The 17,576-nt window shown below is 30.8% G+C and overlaps 1 protein-coding gene across 3 annotated transcripts in view; it reads right to left on the bottom strand.

Moving 5' to 3' along the window:
• Window positions 1–17,576, bottom strand: part of LOC111418561 (uncharacterized) — a 122,635-nt gene that overhangs the window by 85,268 nt on the left and 19,791 nt on the right. For 2 of the 3 annotated variants that reach the window (XM_071194761.1, XM_071194774.1), the window contains exon 2: window positions 7,948–8,080. In XM_071194761.1, the coding sequence (XP_071050862.1) occupies window positions 7,948–8,080 (133 nt within the window). The remainder of the gene's footprint in view (window positions 1–7,947; window positions 8,081–17,576) is intronic. The other variant, XM_071194770.1, reaches the window with a different exon arrangement.

The raw sequence follows: 17,576 nt of genomic DNA, 5'->3' as shown, positions 1-17,576 counted from the left end.
TCCAAATATATCAAATTTGAACCATTTAACAACGAAATAGTTTTAAACTCAAAATTTAAAACTTGTGGAGGAGAATGACATTAATAAAAATTGTTCGTAATTAATCACAACAACATAATCCATAAACGATTTCTTTCTAAACAACTTATATTTTTAGTTATAAACCATAAAATCTTAAAGTCTCTAAAATGATATTCTTGGATAAAATTTTTTGTTATAACTCGAAACCCAAAAATGGGAGGGGATAATATTGTTAATGAAAATTATTTGCAATAAATCAATAAAACAATATTTACAAGTGATTTTAATCCAATTATTATTATTACCAACCTAAGAGATTTAAAATCCCAAATATTTCAAATTTGAAGCATTTAACAACGAAATAGTTTTTAACTCAAAATTTAAAAGTTGTGGAGGAGAATGACATTAATAAAAATTGTTCGTAATTAATCACAACAAAATAATCCATAAACGATTTCTTTCTAAACAACCTACATTTTTAGTTATAAACCATAAAGTCTTAAAGTCTCTAAAATGATATTTTTGGATAACATTTTTTGTTATAACTCAAGAACTAAAAATGGGAGGGGATAATATTGTTAATGAAAATTATTTGCAATGAATCAATAAAATAATATTTACAAGTGATTTTAATCCAATTATTATTATTACCAACCCAGCAGATTTAAAATGCCAAATATTTCAAATTTGAAGCATTTAACAACGAAATAGTTTTTAACTCAAAATTTAAAAGTTGTGGAGGAGAATGACATTAATAAAAATTGTTCGTAATTAATCACAACAACATAATCCATAAACGATTTCTTTCCAAACAACTTACATTTTTAGTTATAAACCATAAAGTCTTAAAGTCTCTAAAATGATATTTTTGGATAACATTTTTTGTTATAACTCGAGAACTAAAAACGGGAGGAGATAATATTGTTAATGAAAATTATTTGCAATGAATCAATAAAACGATATTTATAAGTGATTTTAATCCAATTATTATTATTACCAACCTAACAGATTTAAAATTCCAAATATATCAAATTTGAACCATTTAACAACGAAATAGTTTTAAACTCAAAATTTAAAAGTTGTGGAGGAGAATGACATTAATAAAAATTGTTCGTAATTAATCACAACAACATAATCCATAAACGATTTCTTTCCAAACAACTTACATTTTTAGTTATAAACCATAAAGTCTTAAAGTCTCTAAAATGATATTTTTGGATAACATTTCTTGTTATAACTCGAGAACTAAAAATGGGAGGGGATAATATTGTTAATGAAAATTATTTACAATGAATCAATAAAACGATATTTATAAGTGATTTTAATCCAATTATTATTATTACCAACCTAACAGATTTAAAATCCCAAATATTTCAAATTTGAAGCATTAACTACGAAATAGTTTTTAACTCGAAACCCAAAAATGGGAGAGGATAATATTGTTGATGAAAATTATTTGCAATGAATCAATAAAACGATATTTATAAGTGATTTTAATCCAATTATTATTATTACCAACCTAAGAGATTTAAAATCCCAAATATTTCAAATTTGAAGCATTTAACAACGAAATAGTTTGTAACTCAAAATTTAAAAGTTGTGGAGGAGAATGACATTAATAAAAATTGTTCGTAATTAATCACAACAACATAATCCATAAACGATTTCTTTCTAAACAACTTACATTTTTAGTTATAAACCATAAAGTCTTAAAGTCTCTAAAATGATATTCTTGGATAAAATTTTTTGTTATAACTCGAAATCCAAAAATGGGAGGGGATAATATTGTTAATGAAAATTATTTGCAATGAATCAATAAAACAATATTTACAAGTGATTTTAATCCAATTATTATTATTACCAACCCAGCAGATTTAAAATGCCAAATATTTCAAATTTGAAGCATTTAACAACGAAATAGTTTTTAACTCAAAATTTAAAAGTTGTGGAGGAGAATGACATTAATAAAAATTGTTCGTAATTAATCACAACAAAATAATCCATAAACAATTTCTTTCTAAACAACTTACATTTTTAGTTATAAACCATAAAATCTTAAAGCCTCTAAAATGATATTCTTGGATAAAATTTTTTGTTATAACTCGAAACCCAAAAATGGGAGGGGATAATATTGTAAATGAAAATTATTTGCAATGAATCAATAAAACAATATTTACAAGTGATTTTAATCCAATTATTATTATTACCAACCTAACAGATTTAAAATCCCAAATATTTCAAATTTGAAGCATTTAACAACGAAATAGTTTTTAACTCAAAATTTAAAAGTTGTGGAGGAGAATGACATTAATAAAAATTGTTCCTAATTAATCAGAACAACATAATCCATAAACGATTTCTTTCGAAACAACTTACATTTTTAGTTATAAACCATAAAGTCTTAAAGTCTCTAAAATGATATTTTTGGACAACATTTTTTGTTATAACTCGAAACCCAAAAATGGGAGGGGATAATATTGTTAATGAAAATTATTTGCAATGAATCAATAAAACAATATTTACAAGTGATTTTAATCCAATTATTATTATTACCAACCTAACAAATTTAAAATCCCAAATATTTCAAATTTGAAGCATTTAACAACGAAATAGTTTTTAACTCAAAATTTAAAAGTTGTGGAGGAGAATGACATTAATAAAAATTGTTCGTAATTAATCACAACAACATAATCCATAAACGATTTGTTTCTAAACAACTTACATTTTTAGTTATAAACCATAAAGTCTTAAAGTCTCTAAAATGATATTTTTGGACAACATTTTTTGTTATAACTCGAAACCCAAAAATGGGAGGGGATAATATTGTTAATGAAAATTATTTGCAATGAATCAATAAAACAATATTTACAAGCAATTATAATCCAATTATTATTATTACCAATGTAGCAGATTTTAATCCCATATGCTTCAAATTTGACGCAATTAGCAACAAAATAGCTTTTAACTTAGAAATTAAAAATTGTGGGTGAGATTGATATTAATAAAAATTGTTCATAATAAATCACAAAAACAAAATCCAAAAACGATTTTGTTCCAACTATCTTGTTTTTTTTAGTTATAATCTATAAAATCTTAAAATCTCTAAATTGACATTTTTGGATATCATTTTTTATTATACCTCGGAAACTAAAAATCTTAGCGGATGATATAGCGGATCAAAATTACTTGCAATGAATCAATAAAATGTTATTTACAAGTAATTATAATCCAATTATGATTATTATCAATTTAGCAGATTAAAATCCTAAATGTTTCAGTTTGATACATTTAGCAACAAAATAGCTTTTAACTCAGAAATTAAACATTAAGGGTGAGATTGATATTAACAAAAATTGTTCATAATTAATCACAAAAACATAATCCACAAAAGATTTCTTTTTAACCTTTCTGTATTTTTAATTATAAACCTAAAAATCTTAAAATCTCTAAATTGACATTTTTGGATACAATTTCTTATTATATCTCGGAAAGTAAAAATGTTAACGAATGATATAGCGGATGAAAATTACTTGCAATTAATCAATAAAACGTTATTTACAAGTAATTATAATCCAATTATGATTTTACTACCAATTTAGCAGGTTAAAATCCCAAATGGATTAAAATTGACGCATTTAGCAACAAAATAGCTTTTAATTCAGAAATTAAACATTGTGGGTGAGATTGATATTAACAAAAATTGTTCATAATTAATCACAAAAACATAACCCACAAAAGATTTCTTTCTAACCATTCTGTATTTTTAATTATAAACCTAAAAATCTTAAAATCTCTAAATTGACATTTTTGGATACTATTTCTTATTATATCTCGGAAACTAAAAATGTTAGAGGATGATATAGTGGATGAAAATTACTTGCAATTAATCAATAAAACGTTATTTACAAGTAATTATAATCCAATTATGATTACTACCAATTTAGCAGGTTAAAATCCCAAATGGATTAAATTTGACGCATTTAGCAACAAAATAGCTTTTAATTCAAAAATTAAAAATTGTGGGTGAGATTGATGTTAATAAAAATTGTTCATAATTAATCACAAAAACATAATCCACAAACGATTTCTTTCTAACCATCCTGTATTTTTAGTTATAAACCATAAAATCTCAAAACCTCTAATTTAACATTTTTGGATATTTTTTCTTCTTATATCTCGGAAACTAAAAATGTTAGAGGATGATATAGGGGATGAAAATTACTTGCAATGAATCAATAAAACGTTATTTATAGGTAATTATAATCCAATTATGATTATTATCAATTTAGTAGATTAAAATCCCAAATGCTTCAAATTTGACGTATTTAGCAACAAAATAGGTTTTAACTCAGAAATTAAAAATTGTGGGTGAGATTGATATTTATAAAAATTGTTCATAATTAATCACAAAAACATAATCCACAAACGATTTCTTTCTAACCATCCTGTATTTTTAATTATAAACCTAAAAATCTTAAAATCTCTAAATTGACATTTTTGGATACAATTTCTTATTATATATCGGAAATTAAAAATGTTAGAGGATGGTATAGGGGATGAAAATTACTTGCAATGAATCAATAAAACGTTATTTATAAGTAGTTATAATCCAATTATGATTATTACCAATTTAGCATATTAAAATCCCAAATGGTTCAAATTTGACGCATTTAGCAACAAAAAAGCTTTTAACTCAGACATTAAAAATTGTGGGTGAGATTGATATTAATACAAATTGTTCATAATTAATCACAAAAACATAATCCACAAACGATTTCTTTCTAACCACCCTGCTTTTTCAGTTATACTCTATAAAATCTCTAAAATCACGTTTTTGGATAATAATGTTTGTTTAAATCTAAAACGAAATCTAAAAACGTTAAGAGAAAATATTATGAATAAAAAATGTTTATACAGAACTTGCAAAACATAATCCACGGTCGATGTTTCGACTCATTTATGATTATTTTCCACGACGCGGATTTAATGTCCCAAACATTTCAAGTTTAACGAATATAACAACAAAAACGTCAAAATGTAAAAAAAGAAAACGTTGGACGGGAATTATAAAAATATTTAGTAACATTGTTCAAAATAATTTATAAAAACTTGTGTAAAAATAATTTTATTCAAATTTGACTTTTTTGGACAGAAATAACTCGAGAATTAAAAATGTTAGAAGAATATGTTGTTGATGAAAATTGTTTATAATGTATCAATAAAACGTAATTCATAAGATATTATAACTCGGAACCAAGCAGATTTAAAATCCCAAATAGTTCAAATTTGATAATTATAACAATAAAGAGGTTTATAACTTCAAAATTAAAATTGTTGGGTGAATTGATGTTGATAAAAATTGTTCATTATAAGACCTAAAAATAATATCCATAAATGATTTTGTACCAACTATTACCCATTTTTTTTTCCAACTACCTACCACTGGAAAAAGAAGACGAGTCTTAAAAGTTCAAAGAGAGAAAGGCGGGCTATCATTAAGAGAATCTGATAAATATGCACTTGATGTCATCGCAATACAAGATATAAGATTAATGGGTATCTTGAACGCTTAAGAAGGGAAGTCATATAATTTTTTATAGCTGTAGCTCACTTAAACGCACACTGGGCACTGGCTTTTTTATAAACAATAGAATAAAACGACTGAAAAGATTTCAAGGTATTTATGCACGAGGAGGCTTAATGGATGATTTTTTAATTAAAGTCTTATATACACACATGTTCATATTGTGCAGGCCATAAACAACCTACCCAATGAATCCTATAACAATGGCACTAAAGTAATAAATTAACAATTTACTAAAACAATAAAGTAATAAGTCTTCCATAATATGGACATTTCAAGCATATGGTTTGAGTGCAAAGAAATAAGGGAACGTGGGTATCCCTAGATAACCACGTGCAAAACACCAAATATGACATAGTATAGGTTAAAAGTAAGCCAGGTGCTAACATCTAACCACTACCTGATGGTGAGTCATATAGTAGAAATATTATCTGTTAGGCAGTACAAGAAGGTCTAGGATTTGAAAGAAACCAGTGAGCAGTCCAATGAATTGGCATGACGAAGAGTGACGGAATGAAAGAAACCAGTAGTAAACTGCATTAGTGTAGAAACAAAGAAACGGAGAAGGAGTACAGAGTATAAAGGAGGAAAGAATTTAACATCGATAAGAAACAACATCAAGATTCAGAATAAGTAATGATGATATGGATATCAACACGAGAGGCACAATTATCGAAAAAAGCTTAAAAATACTGACTTTTGCAGACGATTTGTCAAATAAAACGAAAACTATATGCAAACCTATCGAGAAGATATTTGCAAAACTTGGCCATAGAAAAGAATAACATCGAAAGTCTAGAGCGATTTGTATACCTGGGCTGATTTCTGCATTTCTAGCAAACAAACCTTACTAAGGTCTAATGACCCAATTAACATGTGTCACTTTGACAAGAAAAACAAAATGTCAAATACATAAAACCTTAATGTTCCTAGTTCTAAGGTAGGGATTCGAAACCCGGATAATGTCCAAAAAACGACAAAAGATAGCAACAGGTAGCAACAGTCGGAAGAAAGATCCTACGACAGATATTCGTAATTTTGAATATATCGTCAAATTTATAAACAATCTGCTGCTTGCCATGGACTAAGCAGGCGGCGATCAAAGAAAGACTTAGAGGATGGCTCAAGACTAGATATATGAACCAGATGGAAGAGGTGAAGCTTTCAATATCATCACTATTGAAGCAAGATGTGGAATAGTACTGCCTCTTAGAACAGGCACTCACTGAAGGTAACCATGCAATTCTTGATAATAAAATTTCTAGTATCTAATATGACTGCCTCTAAAATTGTTGCATAAATATGCTCTACTATTTCTTTGTCTTTGATATAGTCATCATTTTCTTCAAAAACACCCATTCATGTTGCACAAAAACATCAATAAACCTCTTTCAACATGTCTAAAATACTTATCTACAATAGGCGAAGTCTTTTCCTCGACACATCACCTAATTCTCTGTTTGACCATGTAAATGAGTCATTTGAGGTTTGACACAAACACTTTTGCGCTACTTGTTCATCGTTTCTCATCTTCTCCTTTATTCCCAGATACGACAGTTCTGACTTTGTCTCGCATTAAGTAGACGTGATTAATCCCTGTAATATCGTATGTTGACCCAAAGCTGCTTATCGTTACAGTTTCTGGTAGTAAACTTGCTCAAACCAAATAGTAGTTATGCTGTGTAGTGAGCTGAAAGCCAAGATTTAGAGGAATTGTTTGTATATGATATCGTAGTAACCAGTTTCTCGATTTGCAAACGCAGACTAAACTTTTCTACAAAATTAGTGATCATTAAAGATAACTCCATGTTTAATAAATATTTTTTTTGTTTCCAGATAACACCTTAAAAAAAGTATTTGTTCATCCTATTACAAAAGCTAAAATCGATAAGCAATTTCCAATGTCTGTCCCAGATAAACCGAATATTCCCAACCCCCCAAAATAATAATTATTCGTAAAACATTCATAGATTGTACCCGTGTTATTATTTTACTGATGCCTCTGCCAGAGGGCGCGCGGCAAATACGATAGAATGCTGCTGCCATCGCCACCGCCCTTCGCGCTAGAGAGAATTTGTTTTATTAATATTGTTCGCGCTTTCATCAACGAAATTCCCATTTTCCATAGTTCGGATTTCTCTCGACCCCACCGCCCTAAAGCGTTTACCTTTCCAATTTGCATATTTGTTCGGCTCCGATAGAATCATTTAATTAATGACCCAAACGCCACATGTATCATACAAAAGACTAAAATATCTCAAATGAAAAAGTACCAAAACAACAAATAAAAAGAATTTGATGATAAAAATAAAAGAAATAAAAAAAAATGTATGATCACTTACTCTTACCAGTATTTTTGGCTCCCCTTTCGTTTCGAATAAGAATCTCGTGATCATCTTCTTCCCAGATTTCACCATCTGCAACCGCAAAGCTGACGAAGAAAATCGTCATGACGAATAACACCAACCACTTCATCTAAAAATAAAAAAAAAAATTACATAAATTATTTAAAATTCTCTAACGAAATTGAATAATTCAATGTAGGAACGTGATTTGTGACTCAAAAGAAAACCGTACGCTGTTATGTACCACGAAAACAAATGAATTTAGGTTAACAACACCTAAAAAGTATACGAACGTGTTCAGTTTGACAAAACTTTTTGAGAAAAGGTCGACGAATAAGTTTTCAGCGATTTGACCTCGCCGTAGTAAACAAGGTTTAAATTGGAATTGCGTGTTATAGATAGTCTCTCAAACGCGCCCTCCTACCACCACCTAACCACCTCCTACCCAAACTCCCCGTACATTTCAAATGGTACCTAACCGAGTTTCGATTCGCTTTCTCTGTGGCTCGTTCGTTGCTCATTATCGAGTAGTTCAATTTCAAGAGAGATTCACTCAATCACATTCCGACTATCTCACGATTGATTGACGGGTTTCGAAATTACAGATTGGGCGTGGGAATGTGTTATTTGTACGGTGAGGGATATCGCTGATGATGGCAGTGACGACGAAAATGGGGACATCAAACAAGACCATATGACCATCAGTCAATTCGAGAGACCGTTTACTTACAGACCATTGCGTTTCATGTATACAATGTATTGTTGCCACTTGAATTTACTGCATGTGATAAACTGTCGTATGTAATAAAAATTACACTTTTATTTAAATATTAAAAATTATTGCATTTAAGATTGATTTAATCGTGAATTCACGCAAGCGCATGAAATTATGCAATTATCCTTTATAGTTAAAGAGGCTTGGTACTTCCAAGTGCTTATACGAGTCAAAGCAAGATGTGGAGTACTCTTACAACAGCTCTGATCATCAGGACACTTATTCCCTTTGGCGAACTCTGCCGGAATGGAACTTTGATCTACAACAGATGAAATGTTTAACCAGAACCCCAATTAGTGATGGGTTTTATGCACACTTATACAATTTTAATTGTGTCACGATGGATTCTCGAATTCCAATATTTTATGTTTGGACTAAAGATATAGTAGGAAGGTCAACAGAACTAAGATGAGCATTGTTGGATACGCTAGGTAATACAGTTTTTTCATTGTCGTCTATTTTGTGCTCCAGTCAAAACAACAATATTCATGTAGTCCAAACTTGATATACTTGTTAAAAATTAAGTTTTACAACGCATAGCTCAGATGGAGCTAATATTTCTAGTTAAGAGGCACAGGTTTGGGCCAGTCGACCGAGTATTTGGTAGGATAGAAAAGCTGTTATGTAAAAATTTCAAAAACTTGAGTTTTACAGAAATTCCTAAAAATTGTCCAAAAAAACACAAGAGCAGTTAGCCGACAAACTAACATTAATCGACAAGTAATTTCAGTCCTATTAGATTAAATTTGTAAAATCCAAAAAAGGAATATGGATTGCACATGGAGAAGCGGAATCATACGAAATTTGCTTGGAAAGATAGAAAATGAAGACTTTTTGCAACCAAAATCGACTGCAAAGTCTTCTACCAGCAGAATTTCGTCTTCAGCAAGCACTGTCTACTTTTTTATTAACAGTATCTAGTTTTCTGCCATCAATATCTAGTCATCTGCAAGCAGTACCTAATATTCCGGTAGCACTATCTAGTACTCTAGCAACATTTTACCACCAGAAGCTAGTATTTTTTAATATGGACCACCAACGTATATAATAAATTAATATATATTCAATTTTATTGAAATCATATCATCGGAAGTGGTATCAAATGTTTTCTGCCATCAATATCTAGACATCTGCAAGCAGTATCTAATCTTCTGGTAGCACTATCTAGTATTCTAGCAACATTTTACCACCAGAAGCTAGTATTTGTTAATATGGACCACCAACGTATATAATAAATTAATAAGTATTAAATTTTATTGAAATCATATCATCGGAACTGGTATCAAAAGTGGTACTAGCGGTGTTTAATAGTCTGAAACACTGAAGTCCTCTACATGTAATATCTAATCACCTGCTAGCAATTTTTAGTGTTCTGCCAACACAATCTAGTTTTCCACCAGCTGTATCTAGTAAATTTTTTTTTTACAACAGATGAAATCTTTACCCAGAACCCCAATTAGTGACGGGTTTCATGTACACTAGATAAATTTATATAATTTTGATTGTGTCACAACCGATTGCAGAATTCCAATATTTTTGTTTGGACTAAAGGTATAATAGGAACAAGGTCAACAGAACTAAGATAAGCATTGTTGGATACGCTAGGTGGTACAGTTTTTGTATTGTCGTCTATTTTGTGCTCTAGTCAAAACAACAATAGTCATGTAGTCCAAACTTGATGTACTGGTTAAAAATTAAGTTTTACAACGTACAGCTGCGATGGAGTTAATATTTCTAGTTGGGAGGCACAGGTTTGAGCCAATCAACCGAGTATTTGGTAGGATAGAAAAGCTGTTAGAAATTCCTAAAAACTGTCCAATAAGACGCAAGAGCAAATAGCCGACAAACCAACATTACTCGACAAGTAATTTCAGTTCGATTACATTAAATGGGCAAAATCCAAAAAAGGAATATGGATTCATATCAACTGACGGAACGACACATGGAGAAAAAAAAAACATTTTACGAAATTTGCTTGGAAAGATAGAAAACGAAGACTTTTTTTTCAACCAAAATCGACCGCAAAGCCGAACATGCACGGAGAGTACATTTTGTAGTGCATTTGCAGCGGATTTTCCCCTAAAGTAGTACCAGAAATGGTACAAGCATGTTTAGTCTTTTATAACAAAGATTTAGTCTTCTTCCAGCAGAATTTAGTCTTCAGCAAGCAGTGTCTGCTTTTTTACTAACAGTATCTAGTTTTCTGGTAGTTTTCTGCAAGCAGTATCTAATCTTCTGGTAGCACTATCTAGTATCCCGGCAACATTTTACCACCAGAAACTAGTATTTTTTATTATGGACCACCAACGTATATAATAAATTAATAGATATTAAATTTTATTGAAATCATATCATCGGAAGTGGTATCAAAAGTGGTACTAGCCGTGTTTAGTAGTCTGAAACAGTGAATTCCTATAAACGCAATATCTAGTCACTTGCAAGCAGTTTTTAGTGTTCTGCCAACACAATCTAGTTTTCCACTAGCTGTATCTAGTCTTTTACCACCAAAAACTAGTGTTTTGTCTTAAATTTTTTTCTGCAACAGATGAAATCTTTACCCGGAACCCCAATTAGTGACGTGTTTAATGAAATTTGCCTGGACAGATAGAAAACGAAGATTTTTTGCAACCAAAATCGACCGCAAAGCCGAAAATTCACGAAGAGCAGATTTTGTAGTGCATTTGCAGCAGGTTTTCCCTAAAAATGTAGCACCAGAAGTGGTACAAGCATGTTTAGTCGTCTATAACAAAGGTTTAGTCTTCTATTTAACAGTATTTAGTCTTCAGCCAGCAGTGTCTACTTTTCTACTAACAGTATCTAGTCTTCTGTTAGCAGTATCTAATCATCTGGGAGAAATATCTAATTTTTTGCTATCAGTATCTAGTCATCCACAACTAGTACCTAATCTTCTGCTCGCAGTATCTAGTATTTTTTAATAGGGAAATTTTACTGAAATTATATCATCGAAAGTGGTATCAAAAGTGGTATTAGCAGTGTCTAGTAGTCTAAAACAGAAATTTAAGCTTCTGCCAGCAGTAACTAGCCCTCTACATGCAATATCTAATCATCTGCAACCAGTTTTTAGTGTTCTGTTAACACAATCTAGTTTTCTACTAACAGTATCTAGTCTTTTACCAGCAGAAACTAGTATTTTGCATTAAATTGCATTAGTGATATCGCATCATCGAATAAGGAAGATTTAATATTCTGTTAGCAATATCTAGCTATCTGTAAGCAATATCTAGTAATCTGCAAAGAGAAGCTAGTCCTCTTCAAGAAGTAGCTAATTTTCTTCCATCACTATCAAATCACTAGAAACAATGTCTTATGTTATACCAACTCTATATAGTCTACTACCAACAAAACTTAATATTCTGCATTAAATTTTAGTGGCATTACATCACCGAAAATAGTACCAGAACTGGCACCAGCAATCCTTAGTCCTCTGTAAGGAAGATGTAGTCTTATGCCAACCATATCTAATCCTCTGTAAGGAGAATCTAGTCATTTGGAAGGTATATCTACTATCGGTGCCAAAGGTCAAAGCCCCTCACTTTAAAGGTCGATATCTTTGCAACCGCTCTATAAAAATAATTGCGGCAAAGTTTGTTGTAATCACTGAACATTTCTACATAACATATGTTAATTTGAAGATTTTCGGATCAGCGGTTTTCTTTTTACCGCGTTCGGTTACAAAGATATCGATCTCTAAAGTGAGGGCCTTGACTTTTGGCACGGATAGTAGTCCTCTTCAAGAGTTAACTCATATTCTGCCATCAATATTTAATCCCTTGAAGCAGTATCTTATCTTCTACTAGCAGAACCTAGTATTCCGCATTTAATTTTAGTGAAATCACATCCCATGAGGTACCATCGGAAGTGAGGCCAGTAGTATTTATTTTTCTGGAAGGCGTCTGTTCGTTTTTGACATCTTATGAGGACATCTTATGGACGTACTCTGCTGAGGTTTATATTGAAGCAATGTTTTTCTTCTTCTCTTTAATTTAGGACTTTTGGTTCATCTTGCTATGTTGATGTCCAGCTTTCTTTTCAGTACTTCGACGGTCCATTTTGTCAACATGGACTCTCCAACCTCTTCTTCGCTTTCTCGTCCATCTAAAAATGTCCTCAATGCCACATGTCAGTTGATTATTTGTCTGTTAAAGTGTAGAATATGCCTCTTAGAGTTCTTATTTAACTAGTCCTGAAAAGCTTTTTCGTGGTTGCATTTTCTGCTACAACGTTTGTTGTTATATAATTGCTGCTTTACTTGTTTGAGCAGATACTTCTATCTGAAAGTTTTTACTGGTGGTTGCTCTATGTGTCATATAACTTTCATTTAACTTGCAACATTTTTTAGAGGTTACGTTTTGTGTAATTTTGCAGCAAAACTAAATTTCACAACATTTCGAAAACTTAATTAAATTAATTTTCAATGAAAGTGTCGAAAAAGTTTGAAAATATTAGACATGAGCTAACAATAAGTCGATATACAATAAGAGAAAAGTTTTCACATAAAGATTAAGCGCGGTAAACCATCCGAAAGAAATGTTGAAGAACCCCCAGAAAGTTTTGTTCACGCGGTGATAATATATTAAACCATATATCTTTCACTAAGTTCACACCCTCCAACGACATTCTACATCTGTTTCCCATACAGAAATATTATTTGTGTGGCTTCTTTTTGAACTCGTTAATAAAATTTCTTTCTTAAAAAGTTACAATTTATAACACTCATCGATACATGAATCACAAAAATAGATTCTCGTTAATTTTAATTGGATTTCAAGAGAAAATTTACACGGTTACGTGACATTGAAAAGGGTCACGAACCATGATGGAAAAACCACACGAACCAGAGCAAAAGGGTTCCAGTTTGAATCAAAGATAACCCAGCGAGTGATGCGTTCGTCCTGCAAAATCAATACTTTATTGCACAGCGCCGCTACCTAGTACACCCCTGTCGTCCAATGACGATGAAGTAAACTTCGACAAAGCACCAACCCCGAAATAAAAAAATCGAGAACCAACAAGGCATGAATATATTAAAAGTTGGACGTACAAAGAAGTTTTCGTTCGTAAATGGGCCGGAGTTTATTCATTTAGTGAAAATAAAACGCTCGAGGCCAGGCGCCTGCTGTCGTCCACTATTTGCATTTATAATGCTCACGCCTCGTATTTCAACTACTAAGGGTCGTGGTCGTTTTTCATGCTGAATCTGCCGAATTTCAACTACCGTAAATCTTTCTGTATTGGCACTATTCCTTCTTTCCAAGGCAATAATGTAAATTTCGTTTTCAAATCTTTTTATCTCTTACTTTCGTTTTATCAATTCAGTAAAACCTCCATATAACGGATTCCAACTCGGGTTATTCCCCTAGTTGCTCTATTCCATGTTCATAGATAAACTCGGGGTATTCCCCAAGTTGTTTACACGACGTATAAATCAACGATGGTAGTTCTAGTTTTAGTTGTTATTCAGCGTTAAATTGTTGTATATTTTTCATTGAACTAAAACTAGAACTAACACTAGACCTAGAACTAGAATGTTTCGGCTGTAGCCGTGCGTTTTCAAAAAAAAAAAATAGAACCAGCGCTGCCAACCTATGCTGGCGAAGTATCGGTAGAATAATTAATGGTAAAAAATCGGTAGGTGCCGTAATAAATCAGTAGGTTTAAATACAAAGCCAGAATTGGTTTGAATGTTTGCGATTTTTATTTTTTGTTAACCCAAATAATCTGGCACAAAAATTTGTTTATCGCATTTAAATTTTCCGGAAAATTTAGTTACAAGTTGTTAGTGGTAACACTCGAAAATCGGAGCATGTTACAAAAGAACATTTAAAACAAAAGTTGTAGCTAATTTTATTCTTAACATCATACTCTCTTGCACTTTTGCTCATGCATAGATATCCAGAAAAATATGAATGTATGAAAATCTTATGAATTTATTGCTTTTTCAAATTATATATGGTAACACTCGGGAATAGGAATATATTACAAAAAAAGTTTTAGCACAAAAGTTGTAGCAAATTTTAATCTAAACAATATTGTTATCTTGCACTTTTGCTCTTAGATGCGTCAATATCGACAAAAATATGAAAATTTGATGAATTTGTTGCTTTTTCGAGTTATTAAAGATAACATTCGGGAACCGGAGCGTGTTATAAAAAAGTTTTTAGAACAAAAGTTGTAGAAAATTTTAATCTAAACAATATTGTTGTCTTGCACTTTTGCTCTTAGATATGTCACTATCGAGAAAAATATGAAAATTTGATGAATTTGTTGCTTTTTCGAGTTATTAAAGGTAACATTCGGGAATCGAAGCATGTTATAAAATAGTTTTTAGAACAAAAGTTGTAGCAAATTGTAATCTGAACAATATTGTTCTTTTAAAGAGAAAATAGTCTCTTTTATGTATACATCCCATTAGTGCCCGTCAATCCAAGTTTTATAGTATTGTTTTATATTTTAACGTGTAAATTTTAACTTTTAACGTGAGTTTTAATGTATTCAAATTTATAATTTTAACTTGTATACCTTTGTGAAGCCGTTTACATGAACAACTAAATAGAAAATAAGTTGCTAAAATTTAATCTATATTTCTAATGTCTCTGATGATGGCGTAAGCCGAAACCGGTTAGACAATAAATTGAAAAAGACCAGAAGAAGTATTGCTTTTTATTGAATTTATTTTACATAAAAAATAACTGGTCAACATGGATCAAACTCCCTGATCTAATTATTATAAAAAAGTTTTTAATCTAAACAATATTGCTCTGTTGCACTTTTGCTTTTAGATGCGTCAATGTCGAGAAAAATACGAAAATTTGATGAATTTGTTGCTTTTTCAAGTATTAAAAGTAACATTCGGGAATCGGGGCATGTTATAAAAAAGTTTTTAGAACAAAAGTTGTTGCAAATTTTAATCTAAACAATATTGTTCTCTTGCACTTTTGCTCTTAGATGTGTCAATATCGAGAAAAATACGAAAATATGAATATTTGATGAACTTGTTGCTTTTTCAAGTTATTAAAGGTAACATTCTGGAATAGAAGCACGTTATAAAATAGTTTTTAGAACAAAAGTTATAGCAAATTTTATTCTGAATAATATTGTTTTTTTGCTCTTTTGTTCTTAGATACGTCAATATCGAGAAAAATACGAAAATATGAAAATTTTATGAATTTGTTGCTTACCGAGTTATTAAACGTAATATTCGGGAATCGGAGTATTTTATGAAAAAGTTTTCTGAACAAAAGTTGTAGCAAATTTTAATCTAAACACTATTGTTCTCTTGCACTTTTGCTCTTAGATGCGTCAATATAGTGAAAAACACGAAAACATGAAAATTTGATAAATTTGTTGCTTTTTTGAGTTATTAAAGGTAACATTCGGGAATCGAAGCATGTTATAAAATAGTTTTTAGAACAAAAGTTGTAGCAAATTTGAATGTAAACAATATTGCTCTCTTGCACTTTTGCTTTTAGATGCGTCAATATCGAGAAAAATACGAAAATATGCAAATTTGATGAATTTGTTGCTTTTTCGAGATATTAAAAGTAACATTCGGGAATCGCAGCATATTATAAAAAAGTTTTTAGAACAAAAGTTATAGTAAATTTTAAAATAAACAATATTGTTCTCTTGCACTTTTCCTCTTAGATGCGTCAATATCGAGAATGATACGAATATATGAAAATTTGATGAATTTGTTGCTTTTTCGAGTTATTAAAGGTAACATCGGGAATCGAAGCATGTTATAAAAAAGTTTTTAGAACAAAAGCTGTAGCAAATTTTAATCTAAACAGTATTGTTTTCTTGTACTTTTGCTCTTAGATGCGTCAATATCGAGAAAAATATGAAAATATGAAAATTTTATGAATTTCTTGCTTTTTCAAGTTATTAAAGGTAACATCGGGAATCGAAGCATGTTATAAAAAAGTTTTTAGAACAAAAGCTGTAGCAAATTTTAATCTAAACAGTATTGTTTTCTTGCACTTTTGCTCGTAGATGCGTCAATATCGAGAAAAATACGAAAATATGAAAATTTGATGAATTTCTTGCTGTTTCGAGTTTAACACGTTGACTGCCATGAGTAGCGTTACTTGATGCACGGCACAATTTCCACAACAGCCACGAGAAGCACCAGTTGATTCTCATACCTATTTAATTTTAAAATGTTCCGGCCAGAATGGATAGACTTTTAGTGACTATTGCGGCAGTCAACGTGTTAAAGGTAACATTCAGGAGCATGTTACAAAAAAGTTTTTAGAACAAAAGTTGTAGCAAATTTCAATCTAAACAATACTGTTCTCGTGCATTTTTTCCATTAGATGCGTCAATATCGAGAAAAATACGAAAATATGAGAGTTTGACCAATTTGTTGCTTTTTGGAGTTATTAAAGGTAACATTCGGGAATCGGAGCACGTTATAAAAAAGTTTTTAGAACAAAAGTTGTAGCAAATTACAATCTAAACAATATTGTTCTCTTGCACTTTTGATCTTAGATGCGTCAATATCGAGAAAAATACAAAAATATGAAAATTTGATGAATTTCTTGCTTTTTCGAGTTTAACACGTTGACTGTCATGAGTAGCGTAACTTGATGCACGGCACAATTTCCACAACAGCCACGAGAAGCACCAGTTGATTCTCATGCCTATTTAATTTTAAAATGTTCCGGCCAGAATGAATAGACTTTTAGTGACTATTGCGGCAGTCAACGTGTTAAAGGTAACATTCGGGAGCATGTTACAAAAAAGTTTTTAGAACAAAAGTTGTAACAAATTTCAATCTAAACAATACTGTTCTCGTGCATTTTTCCTATTAGACGCGCCAATATCGAGA

This window comes from Onthophagus taurus, chromosome 1, assembly GCF_036711975.1.
Source record: "Onthophagus taurus isolate NC chromosome 1, IU_Otau_3.0, whole genome shotgun sequence".
In the NCBI taxonomy this organism is placed as follows: Eukaryota; Metazoa; Arthropoda; class Insecta; order Coleoptera; family Scarabaeidae; genus Onthophagus; species Onthophagus taurus.
The sequence above is the reverse complement of the archived record's forward strand: the minus strand, read 5'-3'. Positions and strand labels throughout refer to the sequence as shown.